Source organism: Myodes glareolus, chromosome 6 (genome assembly GCF_982192425.1).
Source record: "Myodes glareolus chromosome 6, mMyoGla1.1, whole genome shotgun sequence".
Classification (NCBI taxonomy): Eukaryota; Metazoa; Chordata; class Mammalia; order Rodentia; family Cricetidae; genus Myodes; species Myodes glareolus.
Genome location: NC_142031.1, coordinates 5,626,580 through 5,648,187, shown reverse-complemented (window position 1 = coordinate 5,648,187; position 21,608 = coordinate 5,626,580). Strand labels below are relative to the sequence as shown.

General features: G+C 54.0%; 1 protein-coding gene across 10 annotated transcripts in view; it reads right to left on the bottom strand.

The window, feature by feature from the left end:
- The window catches only part of Camta1 (calmodulin binding transcription activator 1), an 832,857-nt gene that overhangs the window by 85,418 nt on the left and 725,831 nt on the right, over window positions 1–21,608 (bottom strand). For all 10 annotated transcript variants that reach the window (XM_087906830.1, XM_087906831.1, XM_087906832.1 and 7 more), the window contains 3 exons: window positions 19,625–19,778; window positions 4,731–4,871; window positions 1,229–3,078 (listed from right to left, as the gene is read on the bottom strand). In XM_087906830.1, the coding sequence (XP_087762956.1) occupies window positions 1,229–3,078; window positions 4,731–4,871; window positions 19,625–19,778 (2,145 nt within the window). The remainder of the gene's footprint in view (window positions 1–1,228; window positions 3,079–4,730; window positions 4,872–19,624; window positions 19,779–21,608) is intronic.

Below are 21,608 nucleotides of genomic sequence, written 5' to 3'. Positions count from 1 at the left end.
CTCCTGGGACTAGTGTTACAGAGAGCTGGCAGCTTCTATGTGGGTGTTGGGAATTGAACCGGGGTCCCCTGGAAGAACTGACAGTGCTCTTTATCACTGAGCCATCTCTCAGGCTCTTCCATGGTTGCTACTTTAGAGATAGGGAAGGTGGCAACTTCTCCAAGGTCTCTGGAGTATAAGTGCATAACCAATCTTCCCACCAGACCCTCCAGTTCTAGCCCCATGCTCCTGGTCATTCACCTACCGTGGTGGCCTTCCCACTTCCTCCAACATCCTGTAGATGCTCACGAGACCGTATGGGCAGCAGCTGCCCTGTCTCGACATCAGCTGCTACCCAGGCTGTGAGTCCAGAGGCTGGGCTACTCTGATACCTTTCTGACCTGGGGCATTGGTTTGGTTTTACTGGGAGACAGGAAGTATGAACCTAGTCCCTGCCTGTCACCTAGATGATGTGGCCAGGGGACCAATAGTTATGGGCAGCCACCCTGGGGTGGTACAGCCAGCGAGATCTTCAAGCTCTGCCACATGCAAGCAAGGTATTTAGGGGATCTGGAGCCACACTTCCTAGCCCATTCTATTTTAGTGTCCCTGAGGCACTACCTGGGTCTTCCTACAGTCCTGTTGGGACGGTAGTCTCTAGGGTGAGAGCCCTGGAAATCAGCCATTGGTGAGGGGAGCGCAGGCTGGATCCTGGGTCACATGCCATGTTGATTTTGTAGATGGCTGAGTGTCCCAAAGTTGCACCCTCCCTATCACTTTTGGTGGGAAGTTTCCCCACTTGCTTTAGTGATGTAGCTTGAGCTATAGGGAGCAATAACAGCAAGACTCTGATGTTGATTTCTGGATGCTTTTAAAAGTGGTTCCAAGACACCCTCCATCCCCCAAAGAAGGGAGGGTGGAGAGAGAGTGGGAGGGAGGGCAGGGGACAAAGCAGGAGAAAAGGAGAAGGGGAAAAAAAAGGGAAAAGAAAGCCAAGATTGTAGCCAGAACACAGCAGGCTGTTCTGGCCAGAGCTGGGAAGGGCAGCTAGCCTCCTGGGCTAGCCCTGACTGGAAAACTCGTTGCTACAGTAATGCCTGAGTGCCACCGCGGGAGGGAACAGCTTTTTGTTTCCCGTCAGAGCTCCGTCCAAATGGCCACATGCAAACAAGCTTCCCAGGCTGCACCGCGGCACAGGGCACAGGTGAGATGGATGGTAGGGTTGTGTGTGGTAGCACCTGAAGCTTACCTCTGGGTAAGACCACTCTGGCGAGTAGTCAGTCACCATGAACACCCGTCCACTCTGCTGCAGCATACCCAGGGTGCCCTGGGCAGAGGCAGCCGAGACCACCTCGGCGACATGCATGTAGGCCATGGCGCCGGCCCCGCCCTCGGCGCTGCTCAGCTGCAGGCTGCCCTGTTGGGGGCTGCAGCAGGGAATGCACATCTCCGCCTGGGTGAAGGGTGCACGCGTCCCATCTTCTGACTGTGAGAGTGCAGCACTGTCCCCCGACACCAGCTGGTGCCCGTAGATTGTACCACTGCCCCCCTCCACAGAGATGAAGTCATTGATCAGGTCTGAGAACTGATTGCTGAAGGAGATGTCAAAGTGGTCCAGGCTGAGCTCCATATTAGAGGTGTTGCCCAGGCTGGGTTGGGCCACCGGGTAGAGTCCCTGCACCACATTGCTTGGGAGAATTGGGACACCACCTGCACTGCGGATCACCCCATTGGTCTCTGGTTGCAGGTAGTGCTCTGAGCCACAGGCCTGTAGCTCCCCAGACTTGAGGAGGACCTCACCCCCTTCAGCTGCCTGGGAGGTCTCCATGGTAACCTCCCCTTCTGCCGTCATGGCCTGGAAGTTGGCCTGGAATTGCATGAGGTGCAGGGAGGAAGTAGACTCTATCCGCGTTTCCACATGGCCACTGCAAGAGCTGGTTTGGGACGAGGCCTCCGTTTTCACCGTGGGCATCACAAAGGTGGCCCCGGAATCGCTCAGGTTGCTGTGGGCATTCTGCTCAAGGGGTAAGGGTTTGCTGGCATCCTGCAGGAAGAAGCTGGGGGAGGGGGTCTGGTGGATGTGGGGGCTGTGGCCCGTCTGGCTGAAGCTGGACGTGTAGTCCTTGTTGGAGTCTATGGCACTAAAGTCCATCTGCTCAAGGGTGGTGCTGGGACTCAGGCCTCCGCCCGACGGCAGGAGGCTGGATCCCGCGCTCAGGGTGAGGGAACTGGACGCCGCAGCTGCTGCGGAGGAGGAGTATGCCGCCTCTTTGGCCATCTGCTGCTCGAAGGAGGTGTCTTCCGTCTTGATCTCCTTGGTGAGGACGCTGGTGAAGCCGAAGCCCCTCTCCGAAGGCGGCGAGTGCCGGATATTGGTGCTAACCATCTCAGCTTTTAGGCCCCCACCCCCGTATGTCTGGCCCTGCTTTGGATTATTGAGGAAACAGTCGGGGTCAAAGTTCATGGTGGTTTCTGGAATCTTCCGGCCACCATCAAGGGTGGTGGAGAGGACCAGCTCTTCGGACACATTGGTGGGCAGCATGGACAGGCTATCTGAGCTGCCCGTGGTGGGGAAGGCAAACTTGTGGCCGTCAGAACTTACAGCCAGTACAAGGCCCTGAGAGGCATCAGGCGAGAGGAGGTGGTGGTTGGGGCCGGCGGTGGGGGACATGGTGTACACGGCCTCATTAGTGACCTCGGACATGAACACTGTGGCACTTTGGGACAGTCCCCCCATCACAGAGGCCACGGCCATGCTGGACACACCTGTGACAACTGGGCTGTCTACCATGTCTGGGTCGCTGTTGAGCCCGCTGCTGATGGACACGGGGGAGCTCTGGGTGGTGTCAGGGACCTCCACCTGATTGGTGGAGGAAACCTCCGTGCTGTTTTGGTGTAGCAGTGCTGGCTTGGCCACCTTGCCGTTCCTCTTTTCCCGGCTTGTGCTCCTGCCGTGGCTGGGCTCATGCTTGCCCTCTGACACATCGTTATGCTGCACCTCCGCGTGGCCCCCGTAGCCCCCAGCCCGTGGCTCCACCTTCGGTGAGATGATGCGGTGTTTGGCACTGTTACACTTATGATGCACGCTGCTGCCCGCTCCTGTGGAGATGGGAGCAGAACACACACACACACACACACAGACACACATGCATAAAGTCAGAGCTGGGACTTTGACTAATTCTTCTCCCAAGCAGTCAGAACCCTTTGCAGAGTCCCCATCCAGACCCCAGGCAGGACAGGCCACCATCCTTGGACACTTGGGATCTCCTCTCCTCAGACCTGGAGCTCTGCCACGCCCTATGTGACCATCCCACAATTAGCAGAATGTGGCATGTAGGAAGCCAGGGGGTGGGGTGTTGCTTTCCAGCAAAGCCCTCTTCACCCCCACAGACAGACACTGCTCGTCTGGACGGACTCTTTCTGAGTTGGAGGACTTCTTCCAGGGACTGTGGCTCAGTCTTCATGCCCAACCCAACTTCTTACACCCGGTTCTGGCTGTGGCCTTCAGGACCCTTGTTCCGGGGACCAGAAACCGGAGGTTGGCCCAAGGTGGTAAAAAATATACCCTTCTCCAGGCCAGGTCTCAGATCCTAGAATCAAAAGGCATTCTAGACTCTGTTCTAGGGCAAGAACGTATTTACATATGTTTATTACATTAAGTTGTGGCATATGTGAATGGGGAGGGATCCGTGAGCTGTGGTGTTGGTGTGGAAGTCGGGGGACAGCCAACAGGAGCTGGGTCCCTCCATCCACCAAGTAAGTTACAAACCCAGGCTATCAGGCTAGTTTACAGCCCTTTCACCTACTGAGCCAGCTCAACATGGAGGTGTTTGAGGTGACCCCCTCCGCCGCTCAGTTAAGCCAGGACCTGTCCTCAACTCACTGGGGCTCTCACATCTTCAGGGGTTCCTTCCTTCCATTTCATCAGACGAGGGTCATCTGGCTTTTGAGAAAAGGGCGAATTCTTTCTGATTCTGTTTTCAGGCTCGCCATCTAGGCTCCTAAATGTATGAAGCCTTCACAGCAAGGACCCAGCTGAGTGATGGAAGCGGCTAATGAAGGCGACCAGGGGAGGGGAGAGGCAAACCCCACCAAGCAAATGCCACGGTCAGAAAAAGCAGAGGCATTAGGGAGGGAGGGGAGTAGGAAGCCTTCCCTTTCTGGAGGACACAGATGGGTTTAGTTTGAGAGGTCCCATTGACTCAGGGCAGATGCTGACAAACCCGAGCCTTCTGCTGGGGCTTCCTGAGAACATGACCCCCACAGGCACCTGCGGTGAGTGTATGGAGGCCCTGAACCCCAAACATCTCTACTCTCCTGTTGCAGCTGTGTGTTGCTCCTTGTCCCCACACATCACTGGAAATTGCTCTCTTTCCCAAAGCAGGTTATGATGCTGATTCTGGTGTGTGTGTGTGGGGAAAGGACCAGGGTAAAGGGCCTATGGGGTGTCCCTCTTAGCTGCTGTGATACCAACTGGTTCCTTGTCTCTTCCCTTTTTGGCTATGATAGGAGAGCCTGTTCTCTACAATGCCCGATTCAGTTCTCTATTCACAGGGTGGCCCAGTACCTTCTGTCCCCAGAGGCCTCCACTCATTCTTTCCCTTGCTGGATTGGACAGCAGCGCCCTCCCCGCCCCCATCCCCAACTGTGCCCAGTGTCACCCCCTGCTTACCCCTCTCCTCACTGGACAGGGCAGCAGAACCCACCACTCGGTACCCAGTACCATGTACCCCCCAGGGGCCCCAGCTCACCCAGGCTGCCGGTGCAGAGGCAGTTGTGGGTCCGAGGCTGGGGCTTGGTCTGGTGGCTGTCAAGGATCTGCTGCACCAGCTGCTCCACTGAGAAGCCCGAGCTGCTGTTCCCATTGCTGCAGGTCCACTTGATGCCATGGACTGCGGCGGGGGGGGGGGGGGGGAGAAAGAGAGAGAGAGAGAGGTGTCAGGGGCTGCTGGCGATGGGACTGTCTGTCCTGGAGATGGTATCAGGCTCTCTGAAAGCTCAGCATGCTGGAAGGCCGGCTCTAGGATAGGTTTGGGAGGCCAAGTTAGCCAGCCGAGTCTCTACTCTCCTTATTTTTCTCCCTTTGCTGAACTGGATGAACTGGAGTAGTAATTTGTCCACAGTCTCACTTCTGTCTGTCCAAAGTCAAAGGCACTGGGAAGGCTCTGTAGGGGTTCCCAAGAGGAGGCAGAAAACAAGGACGGGAGGAAGACCGGAAGTTTGGAAGGCTCCGACATGTCTGCAGACTCACAGGGCAGAAGCAGGAGGGTTCACTGAGCATGTGGCAGGGGACTCTCGCCTATAGGGAGACTTCAGCTTCCTACCCGCCCCATACTTCTCTATTCCAAAGGGAATCACAAGAGTGGGAACAGGACTGATAGACCCATGATCCCGCATGTAGGGGACTCAGTCCCCGTTCTCACTGGTGGTCCACCATCTACAGCTGCTCTGGGGTTTGGGCTCACTCCTGGGTGTCTGCAGTCCCTGGAGTTGGGGTGAAGAGCCCAGAAAGAGGTTTCCACCTGCCCGGCAGGATGAGGCTGCACGAACCCCCTAAGACAAACTGACTTGCCCTATTGAGTGTGTAGAGGAAGCAGACCCCATCAAGAGTGAGTTGAGCCCTGAGTGTGGGGGGGACATGGCTCTACCCAACACTCTGGTATATCAGACAGTGAACCCCCAGCATTGGGGTTCCAGGAAGGAGGTGAGTGTGCAGGAGAAAAAGGCAGAGAAGTGGGTATCAAACATGGGGACACCATGAGGGTTCCAGAATGCAGCCATAGGGGTTGCCTAATCGACAGGACAGGGAAGAGAGCTGGGGCCAGGCTCACACCTGGGTTTGAGGCGAGGGTTGACTCTTGTTGTGGGAACTCAAGGCGCTTTAGTTGGCCTCTCTGAGCCTGCTTCCTTGTCTATAAAGTTAAAATGGAAAAAGACCAGGGTGTGCCTCGCCAGCGAGTCAGGGAGAAGGCCCATCTGTACGTAGTTGTGAATGAGCAAAGAGTGTCATTGTCATGGCTGCCAAGGGTGAGGACAGTGGCGTGGTGGCGTGGATGAAGCAGGAGGTGACAGCAGTGCTCTTGGATGTGGCCGTGGCCCACAGACGTCTGAGGTTGGGAAAGGAACTTCTTGGTGGGGAATCCACAGACAGCTCAGCCTGCCAGACCGGTGCAGACCCCATAGGTGGTCGTCGGCTCAAACCGCTTTTCCTCATCGCGTCAATGGTGGGTTTTAGTTGCGTCTGTAGCTGGGCTCTGGCGGGCATCCTTCCAGGCTGTCTTCCTTTGGTCTCCTCTTGTCCCCGTGGCCGGGTGATGGTTACCTTCCTTGTCCTTTACTCTGGGGGTCTTCAAGGACTTGCCTCCAATATCTTCTGATGCCCCCAGTAAATTCCAGCTTCTGATGGGCCAGAGAGGATGAGCCTAGTTGGCCTTTGCTGCTAGTCTGCCCATCTGTCCAGCCTTGGAGATGTCCCTATCTGTGGTAGTCCTGTGCAGTCAGACAATGGTGTTCGTGGTCCCTCCTCCCACAGGTGGGGAAGGGCTCCCTGTGTGTGTGTTCAAGTGGAAATGGGAATTCCCACAGATTCAGGAGGCCTTACATCTTGTTAATTAAACCCATTTGGGTTTCTTCTTTCTGAACATTGTGTTCCTGGGATGTTTTCAGGAGCTGGAAAGTGTGGCCCAGGCCGGGGTCTGCCATGCCTCACCACAGCCATGGCATCTCCTTTTCAAGTTATTCCCTGTCGAGTTTCCCAGCACACAGACTGGGCAGCAGGAGGGTCCTGGGCAGGGGCCAGGCCCTTACCTCTCCATATTCATTTCACAGATGAGGAAACAGACTCAGGGAGGGGAGACAGCACATATCATACCCAGGAGCCGGAGGGCACCATGGAGGCTCTCCTGTCCCCTGAGAATGTGCCACAGCCTCTACCAGATGCGTGTCCCCTCCTCTGTACTGAGAGTTTGACTCTGTGGGGCTGATGTGTTTCAGGAATGTTTTAAAGCTCCCTCAGTATGTGTGTGTCTGTGTATACATGCGTGTACATGTGTGTCTGTGTGATGTATGACTGTATATATGTCTGTATATGTGTGTGAGTGTGTATGTCTGTGTGTGTATGTGTATGAACATGTATATGTTTGTGTGTGTACATGTGTCTGTGTGTGTGATTGTATGTGAGCGTGTGACTATGTGTGAGTATGTGCATGTGTCCTTAAATGCCACCACGATAGAACACAGAACTCTGACCTGATCCTAACCTAGCAAGGAGTTCAAGGTCAGGTAGAAGGGCCTTGTATTAGAGCATCCGCTAGCTATGGGAACCTTGAGCAGGCACCAGTTGCAAAGCCGCGCCATATGTTCCTTGGTGACCTCCCCCCCACCCCGCCTTGAATTTGGCTCTCTAGAGAGGTGAGTGTTCTCAGGGAAACTCCACTGCTGGCTCATTAAGCCTCCACGGGGCTGAGTGTCTGACCCCACACCCCTGCTCCTAGTCCAGCCATGCAGACCTCATCCTCTGCAGACCTCAGCTTCGCTGCCTCTTGCTTCCTTCCTGAGGTTGTGAAAGTTACAGAATGAAAACCCAGTGAAGGGAGACAGATTGCAAGCCGTGAATTTCTGGATGCTTAACGCAAATCATCGAGTCTCTCAGTATTTCCATCTGGGGGAGGGGGAGAGAAGCTCCCTCCTGCAGGGTGGGAGCCGTTAGTACTGAATATCAAACACCATCAAGTTGGCCTTTAACATGGCATGCTCGGCGTCCCAACCGAATCAGTGAGGAAAGGGGATTTCTACTGCGGAGGAGAAAATGTGTTTTGAAAGGAAGGTTCATAAATGCACAGGGCACTTGCCACTCACCACCCTGGCCCAAGCCCCACACCTACCCTCTGACTGCAACAAAAGGAAACTCAGGAAGTGCCCTGGATCAAATGCAAGGTCACAACGGGTCACAGAGAGGAAAAGAAGGAACAGTCAGGAAAACAGCCTTGCTAGCTCTGGGCCACATTCACCTGCTCCTGGTCACTACTCTTTCTCCCGGCTCAGGAGGATGCCCCAGCTTGAAAGAATCTCAGACCCTCTATTCGGTTTCCCTACATGGAGCCTGAGTGGTAGTCCCTGAGCTGGTCAAGGGGTAGAGGGGAACCTGAGTCCCCAGGAAGGCAGGGACAGGGGATGTCCAAGAGAGGGGGTAAAGCAGGCACGGGGTGGGGAAACTGGCCCTAGCCCAAGCCTTCCCAGGATAGGAACAGCAGAGGAGACCACACAGACCTATAGGAAGCTGATGCTGGGACCTTAAAGGACTCCATCTTGTGGCTTCCTGCTGAGCCCTGGGGGGGTGTCCCTGGGCTGCCTGCTGAGAGGTTGTGTGAGGACCTGAGGTAGAGCTGCAGCTGGGGGTGTCTGTCAGAGAAACCAATTACCTCATACCATTTCTGGCCCGTCTAGCAAGATGCTCTCCCTAATCAGACCCCGGGCACGGCAGCTTCCACCATTATGAATAAATGAAACCAAGGCTAGCACCTGGTTGTGCCTGGAGACCTTCTTCCCAAGAGGCAGTCAGCTGCCATGAGGAGCGCAATTGAGATGGGGAGGAAAGGGCTGGTGAAGGTGGGAGACTTCATCTTGACATGGGCAACTGCCAGCCAAGGGCATCCTGGGCATGGCAGCTCCATCCATGAGTCTCCAGAGGAAATGGAACACATGGACCACTCTGCCTGCCCAACCACAGTTTCCCCTGTGATGAACTGAATGGTGCTTCCCCAAAGCTACATGAGGGACCCCATCACAGATCTTTAAGAAAGTCATTAATAGATGAGGTCATAGGACCTCACGCCATGGGCAGACAGACCAGACGTGCCTGTATTCACAGGGAAGTCATGTGAGGTCACAAGACAGCAGCCGGAGGCTGTGCATAGCCAGAAAGAAGCCTCACCAGAAGCCAACCTCCAAGTCACCTTGATCTTGGCCTTTCAGGCTCCACAACTGGAAACTACAAGTTTCCACCGTGAATACACACTGTAGTCAGTGGTGCTCAGTTGCAGTGAGCTGCTATCCCAGCATACCACGGACTAGGGGTTACAACGGGCAGAGATACGGTCTTCACAGTTCAAAGGCCTGCACCTGAAGGCCAAATTCAGGTGCAGAGAGAGAGGGGGCAGTATGGAGGAGCTGGGGAGTAGGGAGAAGCTGAGGGATGGGGAGGAGCTGGCGGGAGAGCAGGAGAACAAGGAAGAAATGGGGGAGCAGAGGACACCTGACAGGTAGGTGTTCTTGGAAGCCCTAGCAAGCAGAGGGAGGGGACAAGGAGGTCCCCATCAGGGCTGCAGATCCAGACCTAGCCAAGGTACGAGGAGGCCAAGTGCCAGTATAAGGAAGCATACAGCTCTGAGAGGACGAACTTGCTTTCCCAGGGATCTGGAAAAGAAGCTAAAGCCTTCATGATACAAGTGGCCCTTAGACCCACCTCCTCACTGGGGATTCCTGCCACCAAAGTGAGGTGATGGTGTTCCAGGTCAGCAGATCTTTGTCCTCATGGCCTTATGTGGTGGCTGCAAGGGAGGATGGTGCTGGGACTCGGAGAGCTAGGGAGGCAGGTGGCTTGCAGCTGCAACTGCCTCTCCAGCAGCCGTGTGTGGCTGCAGCTCTTTCCTTGTGTTCCCCGGAAGCGTTTTCTTCCTACCTCAGTTCTCCCATCCATAAACAGCTGTCATGATGCTTCCACTGACTCCACCCCACTCCTCAGGGGACTTTGAGCACACAGGGGACAATGACTTCTGCTGTGATAATTTACACTAGGGGGACCCAGGGAAGGGACAGGATGGGGAAGGAAGGAGAGAGAGGCCCTTCAGCCCTGGCGGTCCGTCTGTTTCTGGAAGGTGGATTGGACAGGTTCATCAGCTTCTGTCTCTACAACGATGGCACGCATGCACCAGCGAGAATCCATGTTGACCTCCCCTCTTTTTTTTTCCCCAGGGAGAGATTCTTGGCACTCTGGCAAATAGGTGACAAGTGGCAGTGTCATTGTCCTGGTGTCTTTGTCCCAGGGGTTGTTGGGACCCTCCCTTCCTCCTCTTCTCTCTGAGTTCATCTGTACCCAGCACCTGCCACATGAGAGACCCACGGCAAGGGTGACCATTTGTTTAACTTGTTATCCAAACCAGGTCACCTTGGACACAGAAAGGTAGCCATTTATTCAGGTATAAACTGGGATACTCCCAGGTAAGCCTGGGCATGGGGTCACCCTACTTCCTCGCCATATGACAGAGCTAGCTGGAGAGGGAGCCCATTGCCCCGCCTAGCCTCCAGTGAATGTGAGCCCGTCTGGAACTCTTTGAGTTGTTGATGCTCGAAGGCTGTCACCATAGCAACAAGGTCAATGGGAAATGGCAGCCGTGCGTAGGTTTAATTCTCACTGTATCCTTGTTGACAGGAATAAAGGCCCTGCTTCTGATTTCTTGGTTCAACTAGATGAAGTTTTCATTAGATTCAGCTTCTCATATCCAGACACCCACGTGCTGCTCAGTCTCCATCGCCACCCTGCTCTCATTCCACTGGTGCCGAGGACAAAGTGTCCACAGATCTCATTTTGAGGAACACCGCTGAGGCTGAGAGGGTTGGGGTGGCATGCATGCTCACTGCATGCAAGGATCCTCTGGCTGCAGTGTCTCAGCTGAACTTGACGGCTAGTTCTCACAGTTGAGATGCGGAGTGTTAGCTCCCCACCCCCACTTTTTACTGGGAGCCCTAGGTTTCATGCCATGTCATGCCTCCTTAGGAGAAAGTCAGAGACTGGGGTTCGGTGTCAGCTGTGGAGTAGAGAACTTACCCTGGTCATAATTGCGTTAGATGGTAGTGAGGGGTCGGGGCTCCTAGGTCAGGAAATCTAGACCACGTGGGAACAGCATTGCCTTGGCTTCTGCATTTGACCTCTAGGGAAACCATAAGGACCCAGGATGCCTGAAGAGAGGCCTTGGCTGAGTGTCCGCCTCACGCAGCTTATACTCAATTTGTTAGGGAGAGGAGTCTCTGTTGGTGCCATTACTTCAGACCCGGAGTTGTCAGTCTCCACCTCTCCAGGAAAGACCCAGCAGGGAAAGATGCAGATGTAAACATCTGGGTGTCCAGTTCTGGGTCACTTGAAATTAGGGACCGGAGACCCCTTCCAGCTGTCTAGATGACTGGTTTCCTTTAGGGGAAGTCCCCTTTTTTTCTTTCCTTCTTCATTTTTTTCCCCTTAAGGATTTCTCTGTGTAGCCCAGGCTGTCCTGGAACTCTCTCTGTAGACCAGGCTGGCCTTGAACTCACAGAGATGCTTCTGCCTCCTGAGTGCTGGGATTAAAAGTGTGCACCACCGCCACCCAGCAGGAAACCCCCTCTTAACTCCCACTTATGTGCTCCAGAGATCTTGATTCTTAAAAGAGATTTGAAATTTGGGGAGCTTAAGAACTCCACCTTTCACTAGACCGTCTTTTCTAGCTAGTTGATCTCTAAATCAGAAACATCCTTGACCGTCAGACCCAGGGCAGGGTTGAGAACCCTCCACAAAAGTTGACTGAGCTAGTGAATCAGGAGGAAAAAGCCAGGGGAGATTTTTGGAACAGCCTAGGGGTACAGATGCTCAGGGAGCCCTGAAGGACAAACAGCTAGGGACAGGCAGGAAATCAGAAGTATTTCCCTCCTGGGGGACACATCAGCTCAATAGAGTGGAGCCTGAGGGGACAAAAAGAACAACTACAAAAAAACAAAAACAAAAACAAAAAACAAACAAAGAAACAAAAACATCAAAAAACAAAGATCCCATATGCAAGGCTGGAAGGTGGCTGCAGCAGCAGGACAGGTGTTCCTGGAAGTATGTATGGCTGGGCAGAGCAGTGCTCAGCCCAACTGAAGATCAAGGGACAGTGGCTCCTAACCCAGGGACAACACGGTGCTCAGGGAATCCTCTCCAGGTCCCTCAGGTCCTGCAGTCCCAGCTGGACATAGGACTTCTGTCCCTAAGGACAAGGTTGCTATTCTTGGCCCTGGAGACAAAGATGGTCTTCCTTGTAGTCACAGGAGCCATACTCAGGGCTTCCCTTGAGTTCTAGCCAACAAATCTTAGGACAAGACCACACTGTTTCAACTGGGTCTGGTGGCACAGGCCTGACAGTCAAGTGACTCAAGAGGTTGAGGTGGGAGGACCACAGGTTCAAGGCCAGCCTGGGAAACTTAGCAAAATTCTATTTCAAAAAGAAAAACAGAAAGGGGCTTAGCAGTGTACTCAGTGGTTGTGCTTATGTGGTATGGGTGAGGCTCTGGGTTCGTTTCCCAATTCCATGCCTTTCAGAGGGTCACATCCTCATGCTGGCACCAAGACCCAAACTGCAAGCCCAGAAAATATCCAGGGTGGCAGTTCTTACTTCATTCTAGGGAGATACCTTGATCCTGAACACTCAGAAACTAGGTCTCCCATCTTCAGGACATTTTCTTGATCAATCTCCAGCCCTACCTTCCTGCCATCCCAGCAGGTCCAAAGGCGAGGGTGCTGGTCCAGCTCTCCAGGGAAGAACCCTGGACTGGCCTCTCACTGGTGTCTGATTCAGGGTAGAGTTTCTAGAAAACACAGGTCTGGAAATTTCAGCATGAGAATGGTATGTAAAACGCCCACACATCCTAAGGCTGGCTTACCCTCGAAATCAGAACAAAGCAGGGCTGGGCCCCAGAGCCTGCTATCTGAGACCCGCATCAGTGACTCGCTGCTCCTGCCTCTGGCCACTCCCTGTTCAGGGATCATCATGCTGTGACTAGCTGCTCCGGTTCCTAGACACAGCAGCCTGGGTACTTATACCTACCTGACTTATGTGTCCCTCACTACTACCCTGGAGATGTTTCTCCATTGCAGGAACACTGGGATCTAAATCTTCCCTGGAAACAGTCCACCCGAGGCTGACCCCTGACTCTCTGCTCCTCTCTTCTCATGGCCACACCTGCAGCCAGTGGTCAGTTGCTGTGCCACGTGCAAGGTCAGCCATGCTGCATCCCCCAGGCTCTGCTCAGACAATTCCGGCAGGAAAGGCTGGGCACATCCTGGAGGTGCTCTGCTGCTACTGGTCACCAGGTGGCGCTAACTGACCAGGAACTGGTCCTGAAAGCCCAGGAAAGGAACACCTTTGTTGATTTTACTTCTTGATACTCTATAATCACCAGGATTACAATCTAAGCAAAAAAGCAAAACAAATAAATGCATTCCCTCCCTCCCCCCATTACCGAATATGTCTTTGTTTGAAAAATCACAAGAAAACAAGATACTTTGAACGTATTCCCTGAGGCTCAGGTGTTGGCCGCAGAGAGCCCTGTGGAACAGGTGGGAAGAGCCCTGCAGGCTGGGGATCGGGTGGCAGAGGAGCAGGGTGAGGAGTTCCTCAGAAGGGAAGGCGCCCTAAATACTGCTCCATCTCTTCTTTGCCTCCAAAGCTGTGACCTCACAGTGTGGGGTCCCTGCCTGCGGTCTCCCTAGCCTGTGCTGGCTGCCCTGGGGCTGGAAAAGGCCCTTGCAGAATGTACAGTGAAGAGCTGAGATGTGGCTCCTGAAACCGTTTCTGGTAAAGACCGAGGTATCGAGGCCCCCGAGGACTTCTGGGCGCAGTGACGGCACCCTCACACTCTCCTCCCTACAGCCTCTGCGAACGACGATCCTCACCCAACACTCACCAAGGCCTTTACACCTCACATTATGGCTGCTCTCCCTGTCAGGCTCAACATCCCCCAGACTCCTGGTCTCAGCGTGGTCTCCACGCCCCCACACTCAACATGGTTTCCGAGTCTACACCTAACATGGCCTCCGCTCCACATTCAATACAATACCCACCCCTCCAAGTTCAGCATGGCCTCCATCCCCGTGCTCACATGGCTTCTATTGTCTCACGTGAAACATGGCCTCCTGGACATGGAGCACCACCGCCACCCCCACTTGCAGGGTCAGCGGACCTCTGACCACAAACAGCATGGTTTCCATCACTTCATGCTCAACCCTGACACCATGCCCCCGTTAGCGCTGCATCTGGCGCTGCCTCATCTCTGCTTCCCTTTTGCTGCTCCGCACGGACTGCCTGGCTTCCACCTGCCCCAAATCCTACACTAAGCCCCTAGGCTGGTGGCCTGGGGCCCCTAGAACATGGGCATCCTTGATCTCCTGTTCAATTTACACTCCTGTGGTGCCTTCTGGGTAGGTTTGACAGGGGCTCCCTAAGGGATGCCTGGGCCTCCTCCTGTCTGGCCTCCTCCTGAAATCCAGTGCAGCAGGGCGCTCAGTGCAGCAGGGAGCTCAGTGCTCCCAACCTGGCTGGAGGAAGATAGATGTCCGGGTGGCCTTTGGGTGCCCTTGCTGGGCACACAGGGATTGTGAGCTAATGACCTGGCCTCCAGAGGGCGCTGTTCTGGCCTTTGGACTGGTTTTTCTCTTAACTGCTGCCAGTACACTAATTACTTGACATTTGTGATGTCATTTCAGGGCCACAGAGACCCATGGGGGCAGGGCCCGTTGTCATACCTTCCCGGGAAAGAAAGCAGGGCTGCTCAGAAAGCTCGGGTGTCAAGTCTGGGAAAGGGGAAGCTGGCTCCTTACAGAGCAGCACCTCCCATGCTCACGTTCCGTCCTCCAGCTTCTGATGCAAATCCTCTTACACGGCTTCCGCTTGCCATCATGGCCACCGTGCGTGTCCTATTGCTGCTGCACAGAATACCCTGGACCTTGACTCCTAGGCCATGAGGCAAGATTGTTTAGGGAGAAAAGTTTCAAAGGTCACGGGGTCAGGAAACCAAGCCTTCCCCTTACTGAACTCGGGTGTGTGTCCCGGTTTATGTGTGTTCAAGGAGACGAGGGTGCTGTGTGCATGTGGGTTCCTGTGTGTGCAGGTATGCGTGGCATTATGGGACATGCAGGAGCAGTGGGGGTGTGAGGTGGCTGCTGTCCTAGGCTAGGCTGTCTTTTCAGGCAACTTTCCTACTTGGCCTTGCTTTTGTAGCCAAAGATACCTGCCGTGGTCATCTATGGGCCCAGAGTGACATGATGGGGTTCCCAGAAGACAGTGGGGCGGACAAAGCTGGGCTGGCTGAAGGCTGGACCCATCCAATGCTCTCTAGGGTGGTGAAGGCCTGCAGAAAGCCCAGGCCCTTGCTTGACTTTGCAAGGCGATCTGGCCATCCAGCATTCTCCAAAAGGAACCCCAAGATAAGGGCAGTTATGCACAGTTGTTACTTAGGGAAGGGCTGGGAGCAGTGCAAAGCTCTTGCCCGCCACTCTGGCTGCTACGGTTCCACAGATTGCTAGCTGGGGAGAGGCTGGCACGCTCTTTCCGGATGGGCAGCCAGGAAGTGGGACAGGGCAGGAAGTCATGGGTTCCCTATGGGAACCAGTTTTATCTGGCTCCCCATTGGGCCACAGGAGCTGAGAGTGTAAGATTTGGACCATGGTGGTGACAGCTTTGGGCCACTGAACAAATTTCCCAGCAAGCTGGAAGGATTAAGAGCCAGAGCCTTGCCTGCGGTCCAGCCTTTCACTCAAACAGCTGTAAGGGAGTAGATCCCCACCCCAGCACTTCCAGGATGTGACAGACTGTATGCAGATGGGGTCCATTCTCCCCGACCAAAGACAGGACCCCAGATAGCCATCCCCAGACTTTGGCCTGAGATGAGTAGTTCCGCATACTGTAAGCCAGCGAAGCTGAGGCTCACAGGGTCCTCATGCCCCCTCCACATGAGAGAGTCATTACTCCAAATGCACCTAGCCGAACGCCATACTGCCCCAGACGCCTCTCCAACCAGGCAGGGCTGACCAAAGCACAAACTTTTGCCCAAGAACACAGGAGTAGGGATGATGTGTATTACTTTGAGGCTCTATCCATTAAGGGAAGAAGTTTGCTGTCCATTTTCCCTCTTTTTGTTGATGGGAATGCAATTGCGATAGCCAGGGCTGGAGCAGCCACCTTTAATCTGTAAAAGTGGGCACCACCTAAAAATGGCAGAGCAACCACCTAGAAGGAGCCACAGTGGCTAACTTCAGATACTGGGGACTGCCATATCAACCCTGAACTGCCAAGTTTGTAAAAGTGAAAGAGAAATATATTTCTTTTTTTATTTAAGCCACTGTTATTTGGCAAGGAGGGGCTATAGGAGCCAGGGAGACTCTACGGAAGCCAGTTGGAACTGAATCTTCCTCATTTCCATTTGTGTTTGCTCTTCAGGTGCGGACTCCTCAGACTGCAGTAAAGGGAAAGCCCTTTAGTCCAAAGACTCGGACGGCACAAGGAGCCCCTCTCCTCCTCTGAGACAGGCGAGACAGAGACCGTGTGTGGACAGAGGCCTTCCACCACCAATCAGGAACATGTTCTGATTAAGCTGTTGACAACTCTGACGGGCAGAGAGAGAGACTGGGAAACATCAGGGCATCAGACAGGGAAGTCTTTGAAGGAATGTGATTTATGAAGCTAATGCCTTTGGCTCCAGCATTCATGGCATGCCTGACTCTGGAACCCATCTGATGGCTTCTTGGCTCTCAGCACACAGTGCTTTCCCCGAACACTGCTGCCTGGCACCTGTGTGCTGTCCAAGTCTGATCAGCAGCTAGGCACTTATGGAGGTTGTGTTTCCAAGTATCCATTCCCAGGCAGGGCCTGCCTGCACAGCAGAGCCTAGGACGGGTGTGCACAGTTCGTTGAGTGCTGTGACCTCTTGGTCTCCTTCTCGTGGTTTTATATAACTTCCGTAATGCACCATGGGCACTGAGCAAGCGTTTGTCATTCCCTCCAGTTAAACCTTCAAAGCCAAATCAAGTCCTCTTTTTACCTCCTGGAGTTTATGACCCTGAGCCTCCTGCATGGCCTGGAGGTGGCACCCTTGTGCAAAGTGTCAGGGTGCGTGGCACTGATGGCTTCAGGTAGAAGCTATCTGTGTGCATTAGCGACTCTGAGCATAAGGGTCTGTTTGGCAGACATGACTTTCCCTGGTAGCATGTCCCAGGTGTGCTTCTGGCACACACAGTCTCTGACACTTCTGCCAGGACCCAGTCATCTGCTCCGGGTGGCCTGGCTGGAGCCTGTCTTCTGCAGATGGGCCCTAATTTGCCAGTGACACTCTTTCCAGTGACCCAGAGGACAATGATGACAGTTCCAGAGGGGAGGAAGCAATGGGCTCCTGCTGTCTAGGTTTCAGAGCAAGGAACCCCTTAGACAGAACACTGAGGGTGTGGGTCAGGGGCAGAAGCACTTGGACTCTTCCCTCCTTTTCAGGTCAAGGGTCCTCCCTAGGGTCTTTACCCTGGAAGTGATAACAAAGTGGCAGGAAGAAGGCAGGAGAGGGGCACAGACACCACAGGCCTCAAAAGCATGGCTGACCACATGACCAGAGGGCTGAGCCCTAGAGTGATTGACAGCCTCTGTCCCCCTGACCTTATAGAATCTGCTGCCTAGAAATGAGACAGAAGATAGAGTTTTAGGAAGCCAATCCACAGTCTTCTTAGATTGCAGGCTCTCTCTGAGTAAGGCAAAGTGTTAATTCTAGGTTCTGCTCATTGGCATCTGTGAGTGACAGGCAACCAGAACCAAATCCCAGTGTCAAGGTGGCCACAGAACCAGGACAATGGTTATCTCCTGAGTCCCGTCTCTGGCTCCTTCTACTGTCTGGCCAGTATGTATTGGGCAGAGTCCTTGACCCAACTAATACAAGACACTGCCTAGGAGAAAGGACGAAGAGGCCCAAGGGCCCCGTGTGGGGTTGCATAGGACCCCTGTGTGTGCTTGTTGACACCCCTTGAGGCCTTCTGGCCCTGAGTTAGAAGTCGAGCCCATCTGGAAGCTGGGTCTGCAGCAGCCCCATCTCTCAGAGCCTGGATACTGGAGTCGGTGGCCTGTTACCCAGTGTCCTGCAGACACTGGACTAAAACCAGGACGGTCGCTTTCTGTTTACACCCCAAAGCACTTCTGAGCACTAACTGTATGCCAGGGATTCCCATGCTCCCTTGCTCTGCAGAATTAAGGAGAGGTTGCATGGTCCCTCTGGATAATGGTGGTGGCTTTATTTCTGTCTGGAGTTTTGAGAAGAGACCAGGGGGCCTTAGGGCGCATGGGCTGAGATAGAGACCGAGTACAGGAACCTGAGGTAGGATGGACAAGTGAAGGAGGGAGAGGCTAGAGAGAGGAGAGAAAGGCATGATGACCCCAAGGCCTCAGGAGGGGCACAGAGGTCTGAGGTAGGGCCTAAGGTGGAGGCACTGCCTGCCATCCACAGGAGGGCTACGCCAGTTGCTTCAGGCCAGGGCAGACACAGTTAGAGTGGCAGCCAAGGATGCATCCTGAATCCTGAAGGCCCCTGGGCACCTGTGGTACCAGAGACAGTCTGGCTGCACTCAGGACATCAGCCCAGGGGATGTGCTATCCTGAGGCCCAGCCCCAGGGTGGACTCTTTGGGTCTTCCTCCAATACATAACAGTTTGTCCCTAGTGACCCCCTCCAGGTCTGAGACTGATGACATCTGGGATCTCGGACTTTCAGGAGAGGTGGGTCATGGCAGCTACCCCCAGCTTCAGCTTGTAGTCCACAGGTAAAGATATTTCAGTGACTTCCTTGTTAGGCCCAACAACTTCAGCTCCCTCTGGCTAGCTCAGAACGGTTCTGCTCCTGAGTGACCCATTAACCCACTTTTGCTGAGGGGTAACTCGGCTGTGGGGTCCTGCGTAGCGCTGGGCAGCCTTGTGGTTTTGTCAGTCCGGCTAAGACCAGCTGGGAGGGGCAGGAGGGGTGGGGGAACCTAGGGAAACAAGAAACAAGGGTCCTCAGCTTCCTGGACCCGCGGCCGTGTGTCTGTCTCAGTGACTCACACCTGACAGATGCTACTGAAACCTCAGTTTTGCCGATGAAATGAAATCAACTCAATTACTGAAAGTCATTCGCCACCCAGGCTGGGCACCATGGCAGTCCAGGGCCAGCAGCCTGCTGCTGTGTGCAGAGCCAGCACGGGCAGCCAAGGTAGGAGCCGGGGCCAGCCAGCTCTACCAGCTATTCTGTTCCCTGTACTGCCCCTCCTCCTCAGTCTCCCGCCCTGCTCCTATAGCAGACAAACTTCTGCTCTCTCCTGCTTCACTCTGTATCTCTGAGTCTTATCTTCTCCATCTGCCCTATGAGACGGAGGCAGGAGCATGTCAGAGCGGGTGCGTGTGCACGGAGGTCACAGGACAACCTGGGATGGTGATCCTCGGATTTTCCCACCTCTTTGTTTAATAAAATTTCTCATTGGCCTGGAACTTCACCCGGTAGGCAAGGTTAGCTGGCTGAAGAGCTTCCGGGGACCCACTTGCCTTCACCTCTGAACAGTCTCACCACCTCTGCCACTCTTGGCTTTTCCCGTGAAGGCCTGGGAGCTGAGCTCAGGTTCTTACTCTCTGTAAAGCATCACTCCACAGATTAAGCCATCTCCTTGGCTGGAGTCTGAGGGTTTGTGCCTTGATTGCAATGTGGAATCAATCCTTATGAGGATCAAGTGACTGCAGGCATCAGAGGAAATGCCATGAAAGCTAAATTCAAAGTGTCACCATGTCTGAACAAAACAGAGCTCCATGCTGGGTCCCCAAGGCCCCCGCTGGGCAACGCTGACCGGGGTACAGGGAGGTACTCACACATGGGCTTCAGCTGCCCGATGAGCTCCTCCTTTGTCCACTTTGCCCACTCCTTCTTGTCGGTGTTGATGGAGCAGAGGATGGGCCCACAGGGCTTCCCACAGTCCTCGATGGCCGGCACATTCAGGTAGTGCACCAGGACGATGTCGGGGTTCTGTGGGGAGAGCAGACACTGGCAACATGAGGACACGGTAGGTGTAGATCACCCCCACACTGCCTGCGTGGCACAGGCACTCTAGGCTGGAGCCAGGCGACGGCCTAGGAGACCACGCTGAGCACTTGTGGGAGGCCGGCGCCTTCCCTGGCCTCCATCCGCCATGTGCCATTACACTCCCGTTGGGACAACTGCGGAAGGCCGCTGGCTTTATCCAGGGCTCTCAGAGGCTAGACTGTACCCAGTGAGAACCTCAGACCTACACAGTGGCTGGTGGGCATGCAGCCAAGGACTTCAACTGTGAGATGGAGCTGTGTCTCCCGAGAGCATCAAGGTCCCAGGCTAGCCCACATTCCTCACCTTCGCTGTTTAGCGAACATTTCTGGGTCACCAATGTAGGCACCCAAGGGAAAAGCAGCCACCAGAGATTTAGATCTGCTTCTCCAGGCTTAGCCTCTGCCTGCAGCCTGGGTCTGTCCCCTGTACAAACAGCACACAGTCCCTGTCACACTGTACCTCACCCAGCAGACAACTGTCCCTGGGAATCGCAGTCACTTCTTCAGTCTACTTTAGAGCTTAAGGACAGAAGGAGCTGTTAGCCCAAAGACTCAAGGACATTTGCTTCCAAAGGGCTCCATTTAAATGCTCAGCCTTTCCCCACCAGATTCAATCCAGGAACACAGGCACCCCTTTTGGCCACCCGCAGCTCGGATGGTGACATCCTGGGGTTTCTGAGTCGCTTTGTTGTAATGACTCCGAGGCCTTCAGACGATCTTTTCCCTGCCTCTTGAAGGAGAGAGAGGCTGTCTATTTGGCCACGCCAGGCCTCACGAACGAGTTAAGAACAACCATGGTAAGTCAGGTGTGCTGTCAATACTGGGCAGGAGGTGAAGCAGTACGACCAGTTCAGGTCATATATAGCTGGCTACATAGCAAGTTCAAGGTCAGCCTGGGCTACAAAAGACCAGGTCACAAGCAAACAAGCACCCGTCAGCTTTCCAATCCCAACCGAGCACGCCTCTCCACAGATGTTCCTGGACAAGCTTGCTCAACCCTTCCACCCTGACCAGAAGTGTTTCTTAAGCCACAGTCTTTTGCAGAAACTCTTTTGTTTCTAAGGAAACATCAAAAGGTCGAAGAGACCCTGGAAGACCACATGATAGGCCCTTTCCATGTTTGCTTCTGTTTTTACCCAGCTCAAGTCCCAGGAATGGACAAGGTCCCCGGCAGAGGGAGGCCGAGTCCATGGCTGCTGTTTGGGTTACATTCAGAGCAAGAGTAATAAATGAAAATATGAATCAATCAGCTCATTAATAAATAAAGACTCAAGACTATACCATGACCAGCGTCAGAAAGCAAACTGGCATAATTTAAAAAGATTTCCAATAAGGGTTGAAACATGTTTCTTTTTTTTCCCTGCCAATGCTCAGTTAACCAGGAAATTAAATCAACATGAACAGGACCCTTCTTGTTAATGGCAGCTTTTCTGGATTGTGGAAATCGCTCTCCTTAATAATAAAGATAATCCCTGCCACTGTGGGCTGGTCCATTCTTTGTAGGGTATTTTCCCAGTCATTATCTCATTTGGTATCCATGCTAGCCAGAGAGGCGGGCAGGCCAGGGCAGGGCACCCTCCCTCTGGAGAGGGGAACTGTGAAGTCGCTTGCCCAGAGCTCTGTGCCTGGCGAGGGACCCACCTGGGCTGGGAGCCAGGGCTCTGACTTCAAACTCGGGTCCTGCCAAGACATCTGATGGTTGCTTTTTGCTCAGTCTGACAGCTCTCCTATTCCCCATTTCCCTTTATTCTTGCAGTATGCCCGACGGGAGGTG